Source organism: Danio rerio, chromosome 22 (assembly GCF_049306965.1).
Source record: "Danio rerio strain Tuebingen ecotype United States chromosome 22, GRCz12tu, whole genome shotgun sequence".
Classification (NCBI taxonomy): Eukaryota; Metazoa; Chordata; class Actinopteri; order Cypriniformes; family Danionidae; genus Danio; species Danio rerio.
Genome location: NC_133197.1, coordinates 15035987 through 15058199, shown reverse-complemented (window position 1 = coordinate 15058199; position 22213 = coordinate 15035987). Strand labels below are relative to the sequence as shown.

Below are 22213 nucleotides of genomic sequence, written 5' to 3'. Positions count from 1 at the left end.
CAGACCGGAGGTTTTGAATATCAGAAAATAGACTTTATTCTCCATGATAAAGCCAGGAAAGAGCAGAGCAGACCCCAGAGCATTCTGAAGTCTCTCCTGGACAATTCATTTCCTTTCTTTCTCTCCTCTTTTCTCAAGTCTCTGTGTTTTCCACAATCTATATAAAGGTTATTTGACACAGCCCTAGGTGTCTCATTTTAACTTTTGACCATTTTAGGATAGGTTTTTAGCTCTGCCAGCTTGCTACAGTCAGTAGAGATGTCACAGGTCATGTCAGCAACTGTTTTGACACCAAAGTTCTCACTCCATAGATGCAACTTATGCAAAAGGACTAAGTGTTTACATACATTGTCATGATAGGATAATAACCTGATAATGTTACTCACTTTAGCTTCTGACACATACAGCTTCATATAAGTATTTAACATATATAATCAGTGCTTTACATATTCAGTTATTCTACACAATCAGTCATTCTTCAGCATAGCCTTTTCCTAGTGTTGGTCCTGTGCAGGCATACTCTTACACAGTTTTTTTTTAACACATGCTGGCATGTTTGCTGCAAACACTTCATACTTTTTGAGAAGAGAAAATTGACTGCTTTACACTTAGAAAATACTCCACACTGAGAGAATAAAATCTTCTTTACATTACAACAACAACGATGCTGCAAAATAAACATTCTGACATTGAAAATAGTCACATAAAGCTTTCACCGGAAGTTCATCACTGGCTGAAAAACACTAGCTGTGCATATAGCTCATATATGTTCCCATTATCAAATAAATTTGAATATTAAAAATTCAGAGAAAAGAAATACAGATATACAAGTTTTTTGTAAGACATTTAATTTAGAGATTTACATTCACTTGGTCATTTAACATAACTGTATTTTTACAATATTATACTAATCAAATATCAATTTAGTAAAATAGATCAGCTCTCAATATTTTACATATTATTGATAATGTACACGCCCTACAATCTGCAAGTTATCAGTTTTCTCTCAATGACATGTTTGTGATATGCATTTATATTATGCATTCCTTTTATCAGTATGGTAGTTTTATGTCTTTATTGGGTTCAAAATAAAAGTCACAACTTAAGTTTTCAGCCACGCAGTTCTGCGATGTCCCAGACCAGGTTAAGAGGCACGTGTTTCATTCTTTCTTCAAAGACACGATCAACACATTCACTCTGAGCCACGGTTAAAGAGTTCTTCCAGTCTCCAACTGTTCCTGAAATACAGTAATTTGAAAATAAAATATACAACACTTAACATTCCAGATTATATAATTTATTCTGCAAACATAGTGACTTTTTTTCTTTTGCAATGGGATGTTCACAGTTCTGAATAATTAATTAATAACAACAGACTCCCCAAAAATAGACTCTAAAAATCTATGACTGTAATATGTCCAAATAAATGAATAAATAAATAAATTCTATAAGAAATGTATTCAAATGATTGTATATTTAATTTCAATAATTAACTTTTATTATTTAACAATTAAACATGCTCCATTTGCACGTTTAAACATAACATTGTCATGCAAAAAATGTCTTTTTTTCAAAGCCGCTTCATTTATTTATTTATTTGTTTATTTATTTATTTATTTATTTATTTATATTGCTTGCAATTCTGAAAGGGACAGTTCACCCAAAAATCAACATTTCCACAACATTTAGTCACACTGAATTGGTCCTAAACTTTTATGAATTTCTGAAAAAGCAGCCATTAATGTCTATATAAGAACAAAAATACTGTGAAAATAAATGGTTCTACCAACATACTTCAATTTATCTTTCTTTGTTCCTAGCATAAGAAAGTAATGCAATCAGTTATGATAATAACAGTATTTTTGGTTAATTTTACCCAATTCAATCTGCATCATCATCCAGGGGAATTAAGATATGGTTAAATGAGTTTTGGTTAAAACAGCTTTAAATACCAGATCTTTATGTCTCACTTTTCTTTTACCTTTGCGCATAAAAACTCCTTTTGGCTGATCTGTGACCTCCTGAGGAAGGGACTCATAGTTGGCCACAGGGTCTACTTTCATTTGATTGAATGTTGTTCTTTCCACCACTTTATTGATGGCTGCGTCTGACAGATTCTTGCCAACAAACTTACAGATTTTCACAATGACAGATCTGAGGTCCTGATGGAAGATTTGTGCATGTTATTATACCTAAGAATACTTTGATAACTCTTAATGGAAAGATTAAATGGTCATAAACCAAACTGGTCTCACCTTGATCATCTCTTCATAAGTCAGGATCAGGATGTTGTATTTGTCTTTACTTGTCACCCATCCTTTAACATGGTCAAACCAGGAGCCACCAATCACTAAAATAACACACAGCATTAGTGTTTTTAAGGTTTGAAAAAAAAAAGTAAAAATAGTGAAATAAAACAAAAAGTTATGTGCCTTTAATTTTATGGATATAATAAAACAGGAAATGTATATTTTAATGTTACATATAATATATATTTGACAAAAGGTTTGTAAATATGGTAAAAAAAATCTAAGCTAAATATCTGTAAAAAAAAAAAAAAAAAAATGCATTCCATAATTGAGTTACGGTTAACCCTAACTCTAACTCATACCTCAAAAATAAGCTTTCAGTACAATTTTGTTTGGCTGCATTACCAGACATCACCACCAGTTGACATCCAGTTTCTATTGGTGATCATTTGAGGGCGCCCCTGTTTCTGTATATTTTTTCATACATTTGGCAATATTTGTAAATTACGCATTCAATTCTAAAGTAGTATGGGCAGTTTGGAGGTATTTGATTTTATTTGAGCCTCAGAAATAATTTGTAAAAGACTTATTTTACAGATGGATTGCTGTAGCTAAGTAATGATGCATATTCTTGTTGCAAATTAATTACAGTTGTTCAGTAATATCTGTAAAAAAATCAGTCACCTGCTCATCATCAAGTTTTTAAATGATATATAGTTTGTCAAGATTGCTTTAAGTGCAAATAATTGCACAGTTAAAGGACAGTAAATTGATTTTGATCTCTTGCTTTTTCTACATGACACAAAACAAAAAACTGTGGTAAAATTATTTTAAACTGAAGAACGTCGGAAATATTTCGAACACTTAGACCTTTCCAAAGATAAATAGTTTAATTAGATTAACATTTCATTGAAATACAGTAAATTTTAAGCTTTCTGCTACCAGGATGATGACGGTTAAATGATTAATATATACATTTTATTAGTTAATATATAAAAAGAAAATGCAAATAAAAAAGTATTGAGTTCTTGCATCACATTTTGAAAAAGTTGGAACAGTAAAGCATTTACTACTTTGTAATCTTTGTAATCTTGCCATTCCTTTTCACAACACTTAAAAGACGTTTAGAGACTAAAGACACCAAGTGATGAAACAATTCAGGTGTAATTTTGTCCCATCATTCTTGCAAAAAAGTCTTGAGGTGGGCAACAATGCGGGGTCTTTGTTGTTGCATTTTGCGCTTCAAAATGTGCCACACAACTTTTATTGGAGACAGGTCAGGGCTGCAGGAAAGTCAGTCAAGTGCTTGTATCCACTTCACAGCCAGAACTTTAAAATCTGTGCAGTGGTTTTACCAGTTGCGTTTTTGATGTGGTTTAACATTGTCTCGTTAAAATAAGCATGGGTGTCCCTGAAAAAAAGAAGGCAGCATATTGTGGTCCAAAATCTCTATGTACTATTCAGCATTAATGGTACCATCACAGAAGAGCAAGTTACCTTTGCCAAGGGCACTGACACAACCCCACACCATGACAGACCCTTAATTTTGGACTTGTTGCTGGTATCAGTCTGAATTATCTTTTTTTGTTTGGTCTGGAGCACACATCATCTATTTCTCCCAAAAAAATACCTGAAATAATGATTCATCTGACCACAGTACATGTTTCTGCTGTGTGAAGGGCCATCCCGAATGCCTCTGAGCCCAGAGAAGTCGACGTTGCTTCTGGACACTGTTAACATAGGGCTTCCTTTTGGCACAGTGTTCAGTTTTAACTGGCATTTGTGGATGCTAACTATGTACTGTATTGTAGTACTTGACATAGGTTTGCCAAAGTAGTCCTATCCCATGTGGTGATGTCGCTTATAAACAAATGACGATTCTTAGGGCCTACTCACACTATGCTATCCGTACCGTGCCCAGGCCCGTTTCGAAGATGGTACATCTAAAGGATGTTATCACTGTTGATGATGAAATATCCAAATGTCTTCCTATATTTCTTTGAAAAGCATTCTTTTTAAACATTTTAATAATTTTCTTACGTGTTTCTAAAGAAAAAGACCTTTCTTGGATGCTGCTTTTGTACCAAATCATAATTACAATCCCCTGTTGACATCATCTGCTCCAGATCACATGATTATTTAACCAATTTACATAATTACTAGCCCTAAACTGCTCCTGTCCCAACTTTTTTTGGCAGTTCATTCCGCTGTGGTGACCCCGGATTAATAAAGGGACTAAGCCCAAAAGAAAATGAATAATGAATAACATGCATTCACTGACAAATGTATATGCACTTTTTAAAATAGACGAGATATGATACAAAAAATAGGAAAAAAATTAAAAATAGTCTACAAGACAAAATTATATATTATATCTTAGATTTATATTATTACATTACAAACTAGTGTTTATCTGATTATTATCATTATAATTATTATCATAATCATTTACTAAGAAATGTATTTGTTGGGCAAAAATGCTGTTCTTACTGCATCCTGTAAAGAAATTCTCCAATATCTCATCGTAGTTCTCAGAAGAATCCAGGTTTTTCATTTTGTTGGAAAAATGAAAATACGACACCATGACGTCTTTGGGGTTCCTCATGACGTAGATGACCTGATAGCAAAAACAAACATTAAAAACCTGTATGACCTCTAAACAATCAAATTGACTGAAAAGTTTGTACACACTTTTCCTTTCTTCTGGAGAGCTCTGGGCATCAGCGGCTCCAGTAAATGCGAACAGAAGAGTCTTGGAGATGGACGTGCGTTGTAATCTTTCCCTTTTTCACGATACTCAATCCAGGGCATTTGCTCATATGTGATTTCGTTGGCTTTCTCTGGGAAATCCTCCTCATAAATTAAAGTCATGATCCGCTGGGTCCATACTGTACCTGAGAGAGACATATAGAAATACACTGAGCTTTTAAAATGGAAAATGCAAAATATTCCTGTTATATAATAAACATTGGTGTCAACGTTTAGCTGCAGCTAGTTTAACTTATAATGACATTAACTACATTTCGACATTGAAAATATATTAAATTTAACCTCCAAAAAGTATTTTCTTGACCATGAAATTAATTTTTATTAAAATTTAGGTTAATTGAGGTTGAAATTGATTATATTTTACACTCCAAAAAGAATAAAGATATGAAGAATATATACTTCCACCTCACCGTGAGTATGATTGCACCATTGAATTACTGCCTGGCACCAAGCCCCCCCGCGGGAGAATCTTTCCTCTCTCCCAAACAGAAACAGATACCATGAGCGCTTACATTAAGGTGGAATTGGAAAAGGGATTCATTAGCCCATTTACATCAACCGCTTCTGCAGGCTTCTTCTTTGTGGAGAATAAAGATGGAAGTTTACGCCCCTGCATAGATTATCGAGGTTTGAACGAGATCACTGTTAAGTACCGCTATCCATTGCCTCTGGTCCCAGCCGCCCTGGAACAATTACGCTCAGCCAGGTACTTCACAAAACTTGATCTCCGCAGTGCCTACAACCTCATCCGCATTTTTGTGTGCCACCCCAAGATTTGGTGTGGCCTCTTCTGGCCACCCCTATGAAAAATTTCTGGGGGCGCCACTGGTTCCCATGGTCAGGTGAACCATCCGAACTCCCAGCCCAGGAACGCAGCCCAAACACACCTATCTCATGCTGTAAGGAGATTCAAGGAACAATTCGACCAAGTTTCACTATTAAAATATATACTACACACTTACCAGATTTGGGGAAGGTAACAACAAAGACATCGTCATCCCTTGTTTCAAAATCCTGTAAACTGTCAATATATTCTGGAGTAATGTCGTGATTGGTTTCCATAGTCAAGACAGTTCCTTTGTACTTCAACAGTTTGTCACTAATCATTTTGCATTCCTCCTGAGCCATGTTTGGTTTCTTTCTAAGCCAGAATCAGCAAGACTGTAAACCACGAAGTAGATCCTGTTACTGTATATTCAGGGCCAGATTTCATTGAGAAAAGAGCTTATCACTGCTGTTACACAATATAGAGTTAAAGGGTTGTTTATTTATGACCAACCTTTGAACTGGGAGAATCAAATTAAGTTATACATTTAAAGAGGAAATGTAAAGTTCATGAATGCCTGGTCTGTAGTGTCACACACTCGTAAAAATTACTGTAAAGGATCTCATTGGCTTTAATGGATGCACGGAACCATCTTTTAACACCCGTAGAACTTTTTCATGCCAGAAAGTGTTCTTTAGTGTGGAAAAGATTCTTTAGATTATTAAATGGTCACAGCATTAAGTAAAAATTATATATGTAGCCATAAGAGAACATAAAGTTATTTTATCACTGTGAAGTTTAAGTTAACACAAGGAAACACATCATGCAATTTTTAAATGAAGGTTTTTTATTGTTAAAAACAAAAATAATAATCCCAAAGCGCCATTGTGAACAAGTGTTTGCCCCTAAACCTAATACCTGGTTGGGCCATTCTTATAGCAACAAATAAAATCAAGCATTTTGGATAACTTGCAATGAGACTGTTACAGCGCTGTGGGAAGATTTTGGCCTGTTTATCTTTGCAGAAAAGTTGTATTTTAGCCACGTTAGAGGATTTTAGAAAATGAACCGCCTTTTTCAGGTCATGCCACAGCATCTCAATTGAATTGAGGTCAGGACTTTGACTAGGTCATCCCAAATTATAATATTGTCTTTCTTCAGCTATTCAGAAGTGGACTTGCTGCTGTGCTTTGGATCTTTTAAGTCTGCCATATAATTATTATTATTAGTCGTATGATCATTTTTCTGATAGACTTACAATGCTTTTGGGGAACACATGGTAACATTTAGATCACTTAGACACTTTAAGGTTTGTTTTGTAACATTTTATTTGAGACTAGTTTTATTTTTAATATTTTACAAATTGTAATTTATCAAACACTTTAAAGTCATTCTGTGGCACTCCTGGAAGCTGACTAGGTCCTTCAATTGACAACATCTGTTCTAGATATACTGACAAATGAAATATCATGACAGGCTCAGTAGAAAATGTTTCATATGATTCATCTATGTCCTGTATCTTTAAATGGGATTGTTTCAGCCTAATTTAAAGGAAACATTCACCCAAATATTTAAATTTACTAACCCTTTACTTCGATTCACCAACTAGTACATTACCAAAACAAATAAAACAAGATGGTGTCTTAAACAACTTGTGGGGAAGTTAATTTAAATTTTGGGTTTGACATTCACGTTTGAAATCATAACATTTATGTCTGTGACCTGAACTTGAATTTGTTTACTGACATCTACTGGTTATTCTGAAAAACCCAAAGAATGTCGGAAATATTACAGAGAAGTCAGAACCTAGTATTTCAACCAATGAAAAAAACCATACAAAAAATTATTGGTTATCTCATTATAAACATAAAATCCATAAAATTGGGAGACATTTCATTTAGAGCAAATTATCAGTTTTCTCTTTATGATAAGCATTCCTTTTACCAGTATGATAGTTTTATATCTTTATTTGTTTAAAAATAAAAGTCACAACTTAAGTTTTCAGCCACGCAGTTCTGTGATGTCCCAGACCAGGTTAAGAGGCACGTCTTTCATTCTTTCTTCAAGGGCACCATCAACACATTCACTCTGAGCCATGGTTAAAGAGTTCCTCCAGTCTCCAACCGTTCCTAAAATACAGTAATTAAAACAAATAAAGACACATAACATGCCTAAGTATATCTCTTATTTTACAAACTCAAAAAATGTGTTTCTTCTTCTTCTTCTGTTGGGATGCGATGTTCACAGTTCTGAATTATTGAGTCATAACAACACATCCCCCCACCCATCCCCCCCCCCCAAAAAAAATCTCTGTAATAATGTGTGACTCTAATATGTCCAAATAAATGAAATCATTAATTTAAATAAACCAAATAAAAAATATGTAAGAAATGTATGCCAATTAATTAGCGTTTATTTAATTAAATTATTAAATAAATACATAAAAAATGCTCCAATTGTCCGCTTTGGCAACCCTTGATAAATAAGGCTGAGCCGAAGAACAATGAATGATTGAATGAATGCTCCAGTTCAATATAACATTATAACATTCTATAACAAATGTTTGCAATTCTTTTTTTTTTCAAAGTCTCTTTATTTATTTATGTATTATCATTTGTATTGCTTGCAGCTCTTAAAGGTACAGTTCACCCAAAAATCTAAATTTCCTCACCATTTCCTCACACTCAAGTGGTTCTGAACTTTTATCATTTTCTTTCTTCCAATAATGCAAATCAAGATAATCTGAAAAATGTAGGGGAAAAGAAGCCATTGATGTCCATATATATGCAATCAAAATATTTATATATATACTGTGGAAGTAAATGGTGGTTGTTTTGCCCCAACATTCTTCAGTTTATTTTTCTTTGTCCTTAACATAAAATAAAGAAACTCAAAGATTGTGAATCTCTTTAATTCAATCAACAAATGAGAAAAACTGTGATGCTAACAGTATTTTTATTAAAATTTTCACCCTGTTTATCTGCATTATCTTTCAGGGGAAATTAAAATGGTTATGTTATATGTTTAGCAACGTGAAGCAACTGCTTCAAATACCAGCTCTTTATGTCTCACTTTTGTCTTACCTTTGCGCATAAAAGCTCCTTTCGGCTGATCTGTGATATCCACAGGAAGGGACTCATAGTTGGCCACAGGGTCTACTTTCATTTGCTTGAATGTTGCTCTTTCCACCACTTTATCGATGGCTGCGTCTGACAGATTCTTGCCAACAAACTCACAGATTTTCACAATGACGGATCTGAGGTCCTGGTGGACGATTTGTACATGTTATTTTATCTAAGGAGACATAAGGATATTAAATGGTCATAAACCAAACTGGTCTCACCTTGATCATCTCTTCATAAGTCAGGATCAGGATGTTGTATTTGTCTTTACTTGTCACCCATCCTTTAACATGGTCAAACCAGGAGCCACCAACCACTAAAGTAAAACACAGCATTAGTGTATTCAAGGTCACCATTTTAACCCCTTAACTCCCAATAGACTCTCAATCATAGACATGAAAATGACATGTTCAACTCAACTTAAATGATTGCCTATCTTCAATGCATTGGTGCATGGATTTGAGCTAGTTTTTATTTTAATGAAGACACTTGTCAGATTGTAGCTTAAGGTAAAAAAAAGGTTTTATTTATTAATTAATTTTTATTTTATGAAAATAATAAAACAGGAAATGTATATTTTAATATTTTACATATTATATGTATTTTACAAAAGCAGTTTTAGCCCAAATTTGATAGAAAATATTAGCTATATCTAAAAAAAATGCATTCCATAATTGAGTAAGGCTGAACCTTAAGCTTAACTCTAACTCATACCTCAATAATTGAGACGGTGCTCGCTGCAGAGCCATTTGAGCAGAGCTGAGCTCCAGCCAGGGGGAGCATGAGCTCTCGCTCATCCACCTATAAGCTGTTTTAATGCGTACACCAACCCCACCCCTAACCCTACCCCCAGTGACATCACTCGTAGAAGAAGTGCAAGAAAGGAGGAGCGAGAGCTCATGGTCCCCCTCGCTGGAGCTCAGCTCTGCCCAAATGGCTCTGCAGCGAGCACCACTTGCAATAATTAGCTTTCAGTCAAACATTGTTTGGCCGCAGTACCATTCATCACCACCAGTTGATATTCAGTGTCCATTGGTGACAATGTGAGGGTGCTGTTTTGAGCAATATGAACCTTTTTTTTTCATACGTTGACAATATTTTTGAAGTAGATCATATTCTGAAGGAATATAGGGAGCTTGGTAGTATATGACTGGAACTGAGCCTCTGAAAAACATCTAAATGTTTTTACATGTAGATTACTGTAGCTAAGTAATGCTTTAAGAAGAATATTCTTGTCCTTATCCTTGTAAATAACAGTTGCTCAGTAATATCTATCAAACATCAGTCACCTGCTCAGTCATCAGGTTGTTAAATGATATTTAGTTTGTCAGAATTGCTTTATGTGTAAGTGCAAATTATTTCTCAGGTTAAACGGCGACAGTAAATGGATTTTGATCTCTTACTTTTTCATTTTAAACATTGTGTCATGCTAAAAAAACACCAATATATATATATTTTTAAATTTAAATGTATATTTATATTTTTTACTCCTGTATATTGATATAATATCGATACAAAATATAGGTTAAATGTTTATTATAGCTCACAAGACAAAATTAAAAGTTATATTATTACATTACAAACTAGTGTTTATCTGATTAATTATCATTATAATTATTGTTATTTACAAATAAATGTTGTGCAAAAATGTTGCTCTTACTGCATCCTGTTAAGAAATTCTCTAAGACCTCGTCGTAGCTCTTGGCAGAATCCAGATTTTTCATTTTTTTAGAAAAATGAAAATATGAAACCATGACATCTTTGGGGTTCCTCATGACGTAGATGACCTGATAGTAAAAACAACCTCATTAAAATCCATACGCCTGCCTGACCTCAAAACAGTCGAATCGACTAAAGAGTTTGTACACACTTTTCCTTTCCTTTTGAGAGTTTTGGGCATCAACGGCTCCAGTAGATGCGAACAGAAGAGTCTTGGAGATGGACGTGTGCTGTAATCTTTCCCCTTTTTCCGATACTCAATCCAGGGCATTTGCTCGAATGTGATTTGTTTGGCTTTCTCCGGGAAATCCTCCTCATAAATTAAAGTTATGATCCGCTGGGTCCATACTGTACCTGAGAGAGACATATAGAAATTCAGTGAGCTTTTAAAACAGAAAATTATAAATATTCCTGTTATACAACAAACATAACCTAACGCAAAGTTTAGCTAGTTTAACTCATACTGACTTTAACTACATTTTGACATCAACAATATATTTAATTTAACCTCCATAAACCGGAATATAAATCAAAATGTATTTTCTTGATCATAAAATTCATTTTGATTTAAATTTTGGTTTATTGAGGTTGACATTTAATATATTTTACACTCCTAAAAGAGTGTGGATGGAGATATAAAGAATACATCGATTAAAACGACACACAAATATAGATGTGATTTTGTGATTTTTTTTGTGATTTGTAAAGTTAAGAAGTTTATTAATTAAAAACTACACAAAACATGTTCAAAAATGCATTTGTAGACTTCTAAAATGTAAATTTATTTTATGGAATACATTTCATAAATCTATATGTCATATTTAAAATATATATGTAAAAATACATTATATATCCTTTACTCAGCTGAGTTTCACAATTACAGCATACACTGCACACTTACCAGATTTGGGGAAGGTAACAACAAATACATCGTCATCCCTTGTTTCAAAATCCTGTATACTGTCAATATATTCTGGAGTAATGTCGTAGCTGGGTTCCAGAGTCAACACAGTTTCTTTGTACTTCAACAGTTTGTCACTAATCATTTTGCATTCCTCCTGAGCCATGTTTGGTTTCTTTCTGAGGCAGAATCAGCAAGATTGTAAACCACAGAGTGCAGCCTGTTATATCCAGGGCCAGATTTCATTAAGAAAAGAGCTTATCGTTGCTGTTACACAATATAGAGTTAAAGGGTTGTTTATTTTTGACTAACCTTTGAACTGAGAGAATCAACTTAAGTCTTTATTATTGTCAGAAGCTGACTTCCTATATGACTTTGGATAGGAGGAGGGTATTCATTCCTGGGACCCGATTCTAAGGAAGATAGGAATGTGTGCAGGGCATGGTTTGAGGTGACACAGGGGTGAAGGGCCCGGCTTGTGCAGAGGAGGTGAACCAATGATCAGGGGTTGCAACAAGACAGGCCAGGGAGAGAGATTGGGACCACTTAGGAAGGATCGGGGCAGGGGCAAATAAAATGGGCGACCCCGGGAGTGCAGACAGGACTGGTAGCTTGGAAACGGTAGTAGGACTTGAAGCCGGGAACTCGCTGGGAATGCTGGATGTCTGCGAAGCTTTGGCAGGGGCAGGGGCCAGGGGAGTGCCGGTTAACTCGGAAGTCAAAGGGGTACCGGCCAGGGGAACGGCGATAGGGTTAGAGATCCAAGGGGTACCATTTGGTACATAAGCTTGGGGAATGCAGGTTAAGCTGAAAACTTGAGGAGTGTTGACAAGGCTGGTGGCCTGAAGAGCACTGGTAAGGCTGGAGGTCTGAGGGGTACCAGCAAGGTTGCAGGCCTGGGGAGTGCCGGTAGGGCTGGAGGCTTGAGGGGCCGGGGGCGATGTCAACAGCGATGGAGGCCAGGAGTGCACTGGCTGGCCTTGAAGGCCGTAGCATTGTGATTGGTTTGGAGGCTTAGAGGTGGGCAGTGTCCAAATACTGCACGTAGGGCAAGGATCCAAGCTGAGACTGGCAGGGTCAAAAGGGCAGGCAGGCAGGAAGCCCCGGTTGTATTGGTAGGGGGTTGTGATCTTGCTGTGGACTTGACACAGGCCGTTCTAACCATCCTAATGGTACTAGCTATTTGGGTACCACTTGACACTGTACTGGTCTTCAGGGGGAACTCCAGAAGTGACATGAGCATTTTGAGGTGTTTAGTAGGCAGCTTGGACCATTCGGGGAGCTCAGGAGATGGTTCTGGCTGGTTGTGGAACTCTGGAGAAAGCCCTGACGTTCTTTAGCAATGAGGACAGCAATGAAGTGCAACTGATTGCGGAAATACTCAATGCTGATGGTAGTGTCTGCAATACCTGCTTGAGTGAGTCCACAAACACCTGAAAAGGATTGTACAGCTCATCCGATGACTGTAAGGGTCCAGCCTTCTGTCACAGAAGCATATGGGATCCAGGGCAATGAGTATACGAACAGTTTATTGTATAAGGATGGTAGTTAAACAGAAACACATGAAACAGGTTGCAGAATGAAGATGGCTTGGTTGAAGGGATGATACGTGGAATATGATGAAAAACAAGAGAGGACGAAACCTGACATGGAGACCAGATGGCTAACAGGCAAAGGAAACCATAAACAGATTTCAACCAAGAGACCAGACAGGGAACCAGGAGGGATCAACAATAGAGACACAAATACAGGAGATAGCAAGGAACAAGGAGAGGTGAGTAAATTTGAATAAATGTTAGACACTGACCGTATGGAGAGTGCAGTACTTCATTGATGCTCCGAGGCCGGACACAGAGGTTGCGTTTGAAACTGCTAACTACTCAGTAGGTACTGCATTTGAATTTAAACGTACTACTCGGCCGTTAGACAAGTACGTTCTATAAAGTATGAATGTGAGAAGGATGAATGGAATTCTGACATACTACATCCATCATTTTGTCATCATCACGTGACCTACCTGCATCAGTTGCGTAGTTTCACTCCCATTCATGAATTTTGTCGCGGGGCATCATGGGATAGCACAGCATGCATGGGAGGCGTACTTCAGAATCTCGCCGGAAGCAGTAAGTCATCCGGATACTTCTTGCATACTGATTTTCAAATTCTATGAATTCAGACATACTACTCGGCTCGCATACTGATTTTAGCGTACTATACATTATGGAAGTATGCGGTTTCAGACACAGCCAGAATGCGGAGTGATGCGTGTTTATTTAATGCTGGGGTGATGATGTGCAGGTGCGGGACTGATCAGATGAGGTGAGGGAGAATGAACTGCCTTTATAAGGTCATGTCACAGCATCTCAATTGAATTCAGATCAGGACTTTGACTAGGCCACCCAGAATCTTAATCTTGTCTTTCTTCAGCCAATCAGACGTGGACTTGCTGCTGTGCTTTGGATCTTTTAGGTCTGTTGTATGATTATTATTATGATCTAATTTAGATCAGTCATATGATCATTTTTCTTAAAGACTTACGATGCTTTTGGGGAACATTGTAACATTAAGATCAGTCGTACAATCATTTTTACAATCAACTTAGACTTACTAATGCTGTTATGAAACAGATACTAACATTCAGTCTTTTTATGATCAAACTTTAAGGTTTGTTTTGTAATATTTTATTTGAGATTAGTTTCGGTTTTAGTATTTTACTAATAATAGTTTACCAAACACTTTAAAGTCATTCTGTGGCACTCCTGAAAGCTGACTAAGGCCCTCGATTGAGAACCTCTTATCTAGATATACTGACAAATGAAATGCCATGATAGCCATCATAAACAGACTCAGATTTATCTTTGTCCTGTGTCTTTAATTAGTGTTATTTAAAGGGGTATTTCACCTTAAAATTTAAATTTACCCACTCTTTACTCAAGTGCTTCCAAACCTTTAGTTTCTTTCTTCTGTTATTCACTAAAGAAAATATTTTGAAGAAAGCTGGAAACCTGGAACTACTGACTTCCATAATAGGAAAAAAATACAGTGTAAGTCAGTGGTTACAGTCTCCAGCTTTCTTTAAAATATATTCTGTTGCGTTCAACAGAAGATAGAAACTCCACCAGGTTTAGAACAAGTGAAGGGTGAGTAAATGATTACAGAATTGTCATTTTTGGTTCAATGCCAACCGGTTCAATGTCACACAGTTCTTCTTAAATAAGAGATAATGGCAGTTCAGGAGAGTTTGCTTCTTACTAGGGCTTTGTCCCAAGATAACCCCTTCATAAAAGTCATGTTTGCTGTTTTGAGCGTGGAAAAGAATGTAGTGAAGCAATCACAGTAGGACAAGAAATCGACCCACAAATTATACATACACCATAAGTAAACAAATAAAACATGGTGTTTTAAATAACATTTGGACAAGTTCATTTTTAATTTTGGATTTAACATTCACCCAGTGGCCGTTTTAGTTTAAATGGCACACTGGGCGAAACCACCCCAAACATACCCCATATTTAAATATATTTATTTATTTTCAATAAATATAACAATTTGCTTATTATTATCACCCTTTACTTCGATTCACTAACTAGTACATTCCCAAAACAAATAAAACAAGATGGTGTCTTAAACAACTTGTGGGGAAGTTAATTTAAATTTTGGGTTTGACATTCACGTTTGAAATCATAACATTTGTGTTTGTGACCTGAACTTGAATTTGTTTGCTTACATCTACTGGTTATTCTGAAAAACCCAAAGAATGTCGGAAATATTACAGAGAAGTCAGAACCTAGTATTTCAACCAATAAAAAAAATCCATACAAAAAATTATTGGTTATCTCGTTATAAACACAAAAACCATAAAATTGGGAGACATTTAATTTAGAGCAAGTTATCAACTTTCTCTTCATGATAAGCATTCCTTTTATCAGTATGATAGTTTTATATCTTTATTTGTTTCAAAATAAAAGTCACAACTTAAGTTTTCAGCCACGCAGTTCTGTGATGTCCCAGACCAGGTTAAGAGGCACGTCTTTCATTCTTTCTTCAAGGGCACGATCAACACATTCACTCTGAGCCACGGTTAAAGAGTTCCTCCAGTCTCCAACTGTTCCTGAAATACAGTAATTAAAACAAATAAAGACACATAACATGCCTAAGTATATCTCTTATTTTACAAACTCAAAAAACGTGTTTCTTCTTCTTCTTCTGTTGGGATGCGATGTTCACAGTTCTGAATTATTGAGTCATAACAACACATCCCCCCACCCCCCCCCCCCCCCCCCCCCCCCAAAAAAAATCTTCTCTGTAATACTCTGTGACTCTAATATGTCCAAATAAATGAAAACATTAATTTAAATAAGCCAAATAAAAATATATATGTAAGAAATGTATGCAAATTAGTGTATATTTAATTAAATTATTTAATAAAAACATAAAATATGCTCCATTTGTCTGCTTTGGCAACTCCTGATAAATAAGCCGAAGATAAATGAATGAATGAATGAATGAATGAATGAATGCTCCATTTGCATATTGAAACATAAGATTGTTCTACAACAAATGCTTGCAAGTCTCTTTATTTAATTATTTATTATTATTTGTATTGCTTGCAGTTCTTAAAGGGACAGTTCACCCAAAAATCAAAATTTCCTCACACTCAAGTGGTTCTGAACTTTTATGAATTTCTTTCTTCCATTAATGCAAATCAAGATAATCTGAAAAATGTAGGGGAAAAGCAGCCTTTGATGTCCATATACACGTAAATAATATATATATATATATATATATATATATATATATATATATATATATATATATATATATATATATATATATATATATATATATATATATATATATATATACTGTGGAAGTAAATGGTGGTTGTTTTGCCCCAACATTCTTCAGTTTATTTTTATTTTTCCTCAACATAAAATAAAAAAAACTCAAAGATTGTGAATCTCTTTAATTCAATCAACAAATGAGAAAAACTGTGATGCTAACAGTATTTTTATTAAAATTTTCACCCTGTTTATCTGCATTATCTTTCAGGGGAAATTAAGATGGTTATGTTATATGTTTAGCAACGTGAAGCAACTGCTTCAAATACCAGCTCTTTATGTCTCACTTTTGTCTTACCTTTGCGCATAAAAGCTCCTTTCGGCTGATCTATGATATCCACAGGAAGGGACTCATAGTTGGCCACAGGGTCTACTTTCATTTGCTTGAATGTTGCTCTTTCCACCACTTTATCGATGGCTGCGTCTGACAGATTCTTGCCAACAAACTTACAGATTTTCACAATGACGGATCTGAGGTCCTGGTGGACGATTTGTACATGTTATTGTATCTAAGGAGACATAAGGATATTAAATGGTCATAAACCAAACTGGTCTCACCTTGATCATCTCTTCATAAGTCAGGATCAGGATGTTGTATTTGTCTTTACTTGTCACCCATCCTTTAACATGGTCAAACCAGGAGCCACCAACCACTAAAGTAAAACACAGCATTAGTGTATTCAAGGTCACCATTTTAACCCCTTAACTCTCCCCAATTTTTGATCATAGACATGAAAATGACATGTTCAACTCAACTTAAATGATTGCCTATCTTCAATGCATTGATGCATAAATTTAAGCTTGCTTTTATTTTAATGAAGAAACTTGAGAATAATATGAAATAATAAAACAGGAAATGTATATTTTAATATATTACATATTATATTCTGAAGGAGTTTGGCAGTATATGATTGGAACTGAGCCTTTGAAAAACATCTAAATGTTTTTACATGTAGATTGCTGTAGTTATGCTTTAAGATGCGTATTCTTGTCCTTATCCTTGTAAATAACAGTTGCTCAGTAATATCTATCAAACATCAGTCACCTGCTCAGTCATCAGGTTGTTAAATGATATTTAGTTTGTCAGAATTGCTTTATGTGTAAGTGCAAATTATTTCTTAGGTTAAAGGGCGACAGTAAATTGATTTTGATCTCTTACTTTTTCTTTTTAAACATTGTGTCATGCTAAAAAAAACACCAATATATATATATTTTTAAATTTAAATGTATATTTATATTTTTTACTCCTGTATATTGATATAATATGAATTCACTGACAACTGTTTAATTTACAATAGAGAAGTATATGAGCAATATTTAAAATAGACGAGATATGATACAAAGTATAGGTTAAATGTTTATTATAGCTCACAAGACAAAATTAAAAGTTATATTATTACATTACAAACTAGTGTTTATCTGATTAATTATCATTATAATTATTGTTGTTTACGAATAAATGTTGTGCAAAAATGTTGCTCTTACTGCATCCTGTTAAGAAATTCTCTAAGACCTCGTCGTAGCTCTTGGCAGAATCCAGGTCTTTCATTTTTTGGGAAAAATGAAAATATGAAACCATGACATCTTTGGGGTTCCTCATGACGTAGATGACCTGATAGTAAAAACAACCTCATTAAAATCCATACGCCTGCCTGACCTCAAAACAGTCGAATCGACTAGAGAGTTTGTACACACTTTTCCTTTCCTTTTGAGAGTTTTGGGCATCAACGGCTCCAGTAGATGCGAACAGAAGAGTCTTGGAGATGGACGTGTGCTGTAATCTTTCCCCTTTTCCCGATACTCAATCCAGGGCATTTGCTCGAATGTGATTTGTTTGGCTTTCTCCGGGAAATCCTCCTCATAAATTAAAGTTATGATCCGCTGGGTCCATACTGTACCTGAGAGACATATAGAAATACACTGAGCTTTTAAAACAGAAAATGATAAATATTCCTGTTATACAACAAACATAACCTAACGCAAAGTTTAGCTAGTTCAACTCATACTGACATTAACTACATTTTGACATCAACAATATATTTAATTTAACCTCTATAAACCGGAATGTAAATCAAAATGTATTTTCTTGACCATAAAATTCATTTTGATTTAAATTTTGGTTTATTGAGGTTGACATTTAATATATTTTACACTCCTAAAAGAGTGTAGATGGAGATTTAAAGAATACATCGATTAAAACGACACACAAATATAGATGTGATTTTGTGATTTTTTTTTGTGATTTGTACAGTTAAGAAGTTTATTAATTAAAAACTACACAAAACATGTTCAAAAATGCATTTGTAGATTTCTAAAATGTAAATTTATTTTATGGAGTACATTTCATAGATCTATATGTCATATTTAAAATATATATGTAAAAATACATTATATATCCTTTACTCAGCTGAGTTTCACAATTACAGCATACACTGCACACTTACCAGATTTGGGGAAGGTAACAACAAATACATCGTCATCCCTTGTTTCAAAATCCTGTATACTGTCAATATATTCTGGAGTAATGTCGTAGCTGGGTTCCAGAGTCAGGACAGTTCCTTTGTACTTCAACAGTTTGTCACTAATCATTTTGCATTCCTCCTGAGCCATGTTTGGTTTCTTTCTGAGCCAGAATCAGCAAGACTGTAAACCACGAAGTAGATCCTGTTACTGTATATTCAGGGCCAGATTTCATTGAGAAAAGAGCTTATCGTTGCTGTTACACAATATACAGTAAAGTTAAAGGGTTGTTTATTTATGACCAAACTTTGAACTGGGAGAATCAACTTAAGTCTTTATTATTGTCAGAAGCTGACCTCCTATACGACTTTGGATCGGAGGAGGGTATTCATTCATGGGACTCGATTCCAAGGAAGAAAGGAATGTGTGCAGGGCATGGTTTGAGGTGACACAGGGGTGAAGGGCCCGGCTTGTACAGAGGAGGTGAACCAATGACTAGGGGCTGCAACAAGACAGGCTATGGAGAGAGATTGGGATCACTCAGGAAGGATCAGGTTAGATTGGCGACCCGGGGAGTGCTGACTGGACTGGCAGCCTGGGAAAAGCAGTTGGACTGGAAGCCTGGGACTCGCTGGCAACGCTGGATGCCTGTGAAGCTTTGGCAGGGGCCAGGGGATTGCCAGTTAACCTTGAAGTCAAAGGGGTACCGGCCAGGGGAAAGGCGACAAGGCTAGGGGCCTGAAGAACGCTGGTAAGGGTGGAGGTCTGAGGGCTACCGGCAAGGTTGCAGCCTGGGAACGGTGTCAACAGCATTGGAAGCCAGGAGTGCACTGGCTGGCCTTGAAGGCAGTGTCCAAATAATGCACGCAGGGCAAGGATCCAAGCTGAGACTGGCTGAGTGAGAAAGACAGGCAGAGCAAAAAGCCCTGGTTATATTGGTAGGGGTCTTCCGAGGGAACTCCAGAAGTGACACAAGCCTTTTAAGGTGTTCAGGAGGCAGCTTGGACCATTCGGGGAACTCAGAAGATGGCTCAGGCTGGTTGGGGAACTCAGGAGATGGCTCTGGTTGGTTGGGGAACTCTGAAGGCTGCAATGAAGTGCAACTGTTTGCGGAAGTACTCAATGGTGGTGGTGGTGTCTGCAATACCTGCCTGAGTGAGTCCACAAACACCTAAAAAGAATTGTAACAGCTCATCTGATGACTTTAATGGTCCAGCCTTCTGTCACAGAAAGATATGGGAACCAGGGCAATGAGTATATGACCAGTTTATTGTATAAGGATGGTAGTTAAACAGAGACACTTGGAACAGGTTGCAGAATGGAGATGGCTTATTTGAAGGGATGATACATGGAATATGATAGGAAACAGGAGAGGAAAAAAACAGACATGGAGACCAGGGGCCACATGTACGAAGACTTGCGTGGAAATCTTACTAAAACATTACGTACGCACAAAGCTGTAAATGTGCGTACGCAGAAAAAAATTCAGATGTATGAAACACTGCGTACGCTGAATCTCACGCATATTCTTCTGTACATCCGAATGAACGTGAAACTGAGCGCAACATGCACGAGCACACAACCCCTCCCTGCCTCCTCCCCCGTATGAATATGCTAATGACTATGCTAATGGCAAAACTCAACGAAAAAGCAATGGCAAAATCAAGCAAAAAGAGAAACTTTGAACAGAATGTGAATTGGAGGTGCTGCTTTCGGAGGTAGACCGGAGAAAAGCGGTGTTATTTGCAAGTTTGTTCTCCGGAATTAACAACAAAAGAAAAAAATAGAGTGGGAGAGTTTAGCTGATGCGGTTAACACAGTTGGGTCTGAACATCGCACTGAGTGCATTAAAAAAAGAAATTGTGTGGTTTATATCTGTAAAATGTTGCAGTGCCCTTAGCAGTCTCGCAAGCCTGCGTTTGAGTGAAGGTCTCGGCCGTTAGATCGCCCCCTGGGGGCTGGCTGCAGTACAAGTCATAAAGCCCGCCTCCTCCGTGTTAATGAAGGAGACTTGAGCCCAAATAAAAAAAATTATTACACTTGCAATAAAAAGTCCAGAAAGATGGTTCTGGTCGATTAAGGCACTGGTTATTGTGCTGAAATAGGTGCAGATCTTCATTTTTGTAAACAGTTTGTTTTTAGCAGTAATTTAACGCTGGGCGTGTCATCGTGATTGACAGCTGTGATTGACAGTTTCTCAAAGCAGCGCGTCTGAGCTTCGGCAGGAGACTGAAATGTTATTATTCGATTTCTGTGTTATTTTACCATGACAAAATGAGTTCAGCAGTAAACTACAGTTTCTGACATACATGATCTGGTGGAACACTGTTTATTCGCTAAAGTCAGGGCTTTTTTCGGGCTTATTAGTTTGCTGATACACGCCTAGCCACCCAGATGGCAAAATACACTCGGACCAGTTCGGCTAGATTCTCGCCTGCCGGAGACTTACCTCTCAGAGCTCAGACTGACTACCTCAGCTGGACCTTCTCCGGATGCCTGGACTCACTGCCCAATTCCAGCCCGAGTCAATCGAGCCAGATGCGGCGGCCGAGCGAGCCGGCGCTGCCGCATGCGAGCTGGAATCAGCCCGCGACGCCGCGAGTAGGTTATGCGCTGCAGCCCGGAGCTGGCGCGATTGAATATAAAAAACCCTCATATTTGTTAACGTTATTACATCCATTTGTGTTGATATGACAGCAAACGCATGCTGAGAAGTTCGAGGGGCGTGGTTGATTTTACATAAAGCGTTTGGTTGGAAGCTCGACTCCGCTCATTTTCGTGGCTCCTCCTCTGGCTCCATCAGACAGTCCTTCTGCGCATGTCAAGACTCCAATTTCAGCAGTCTTTTGAGACAGTTTGTGCCCGTCAAGCAGGTGTTTTGCCCTCAAGGCGTTCAATAGGAAAAGGGGCTGTCGCGTCGTCCATATTTTTACAGTCATTGGGCGCACCTCAAAAGACGCATGTGATCATGTAATGACACGTTCGAGCTTAAACTTGGCTCGAATCCAGCGTCTGACGAACTCTTTCTTCTTTTTTTCCCCGCTACATATCAGTTTTTGCCCACTATTTATCATGAGAAAGACAAGTAGGAATCATCAATAAGTTTGTGCATCATATTTTATTTGCACATTTATTGAATGGAAATGTTTCTGATTCACGCATGCAAATTCATCTTCAGATAGTGTCTTTATAGCAATGAGCGTGCGGTAGATTGCTCAGATTACATTGGGAAAACAGGCGACTGCTGCAAATTGTGCTTTAATGTTTAGCTGGTCAACTGTATGGTATGGAAACCTTACATACCTACTAGATGAACCCGTCTCATACAGCTGCCATTGCAAGGCTCAGACACTTTGTAGAGAGGAATTTAACACAACTGCCTCTAG

The 22213-nt window shown here is 36.8% G+C and overlaps 3 protein-coding genes across 3 annotated transcripts; all 3 read right to left on the bottom strand.

Annotated features, from left to right (window-relative positions):
* Positions 1-837: 837 nt before the first annotated feature.
* Positions 838-6251, bottom strand: sult3st2 (sulfotransferase family 3, cytosolic sulfotransferase 2). Its single transcript, NM_001079947.1, has 6 exons — positions 5981-6251; positions 4941-5143; positions 4740-4866; positions 2256-2350; positions 1982-2162; positions 838-1238 (listed from the first exon to the last, which is right to left on the bottom strand). The coding sequence occupies exons 1-6, from the start codon at positions 6144-6146 to the stop codon at positions 1111-1113; spliced, it is 900 nt and encodes a 299-aa protein (NP_001073416.1). The 5' UTR covers positions 6147-6251; the 3' UTR covers positions 838-1110.
* Positions 6252-6610: 359 nt separating this feature from the next.
* On the bottom strand, positions 6611-11692 carry sult3st4 (sulfotransferase family 3, cytosolic sulfotransferase 4). The gene is made up of 6 exons (NM_001308830.1): positions 11527-11692; positions 10777-10979; positions 10567-10693; positions 9128-9222; positions 8868-9048; positions 6611-7913 (listed from the first exon to the last, which is right to left on the bottom strand). The coding sequence occupies exons 1-6, from the start codon at positions 11690-11692 to the stop codon at positions 7786-7788; spliced, it is 900 nt and encodes a 299-aa protein (NP_001295759.1). The 3' UTR covers positions 6611-7785.
* A 3501-nt stretch (positions 11693-15193) lies between these two features.
* Positions 15194-19079, bottom strand: sult3st5 (sulfotransferase family 3, cytosolic sulfotransferase 5). The gene is made up of 6 exons (NM_001082875.1): positions 18812-19079; positions 18063-18265; positions 17853-17979; positions 16926-17020; positions 16666-16846; positions 15194-15637 (listed from the first exon to the last, which is right to left on the bottom strand). The coding sequence occupies exons 1-6, from the start codon at positions 18975-18977 to the stop codon at positions 15510-15512; spliced, it is 900 nt and encodes a 299-aa protein (NP_001076344.1). The 5' UTR covers positions 18978-19079; the 3' UTR covers positions 15194-15509.
* Positions 19080-22213: the final 3134 nt, after the last annotated feature.

Coding starts and splice junctions, on each gene's coding strand:
- sult3st4 (NM_001308830.1), bottom strand. CDS start 11,692: ATGGCTCAGGAGGAATGCAAAATGATTAGTGACAAACTGTTGAAGTAC. Junction 10,980..11,526: donor TGTTACCTTCCCCAAATCTG/GTAAGTGTGCAG, acceptor TGTCTCTCTCAG/GTACAGTATGGACCCAGCGG. Junction 9,223..10,566: donor GAATTTCTTAACAGGATGCA/GTAAGAGCAACA, acceptor GTTTTACTTTAG/TGGTTGGTGGCTCCTGGTTT.
- sult3st5 (NM_001082875.1), bottom strand. CDS start 18,977: ATGGCTCAGGAGGAATGCAAAATGATTAGTGACAAACTGTTGAAGTAC. Junction 18,266..18,811: donor TGTTACCTTCCCCAAATCTG/GTAAGTGTGCAG, acceptor TATGTCTCTCAG/GTACAGTATGGACCCAGCGG. Junction 16,847..16,925: donor CTTATGAAGAGATGATCAAG/GTGAGACCAGTT, acceptor ATCGTCCACCAG/GACCTCAGATCCGTCATTGT.
- sult3st2 (NM_001079947.1), bottom strand. CDS start 6,146: ATGGCTCAGGAGGAATGCAAAATGATTAGTGACAAACTGTTGAAGTAC. Junction 5,144..5,980: donor TGTTACCTTCCCCAAATCTG/GTAAGTGTGTAG, acceptor TGTCTCTCTCAG/GTACAGTATGGACCCAGCGG. Junction 4,867..4,940: donor CTCTCCAGAAGAAAGGAAAA/GTGTGTACAAAC, acceptor TTTTGCTATCAG/GTCATCTACGTCATGAGGAA.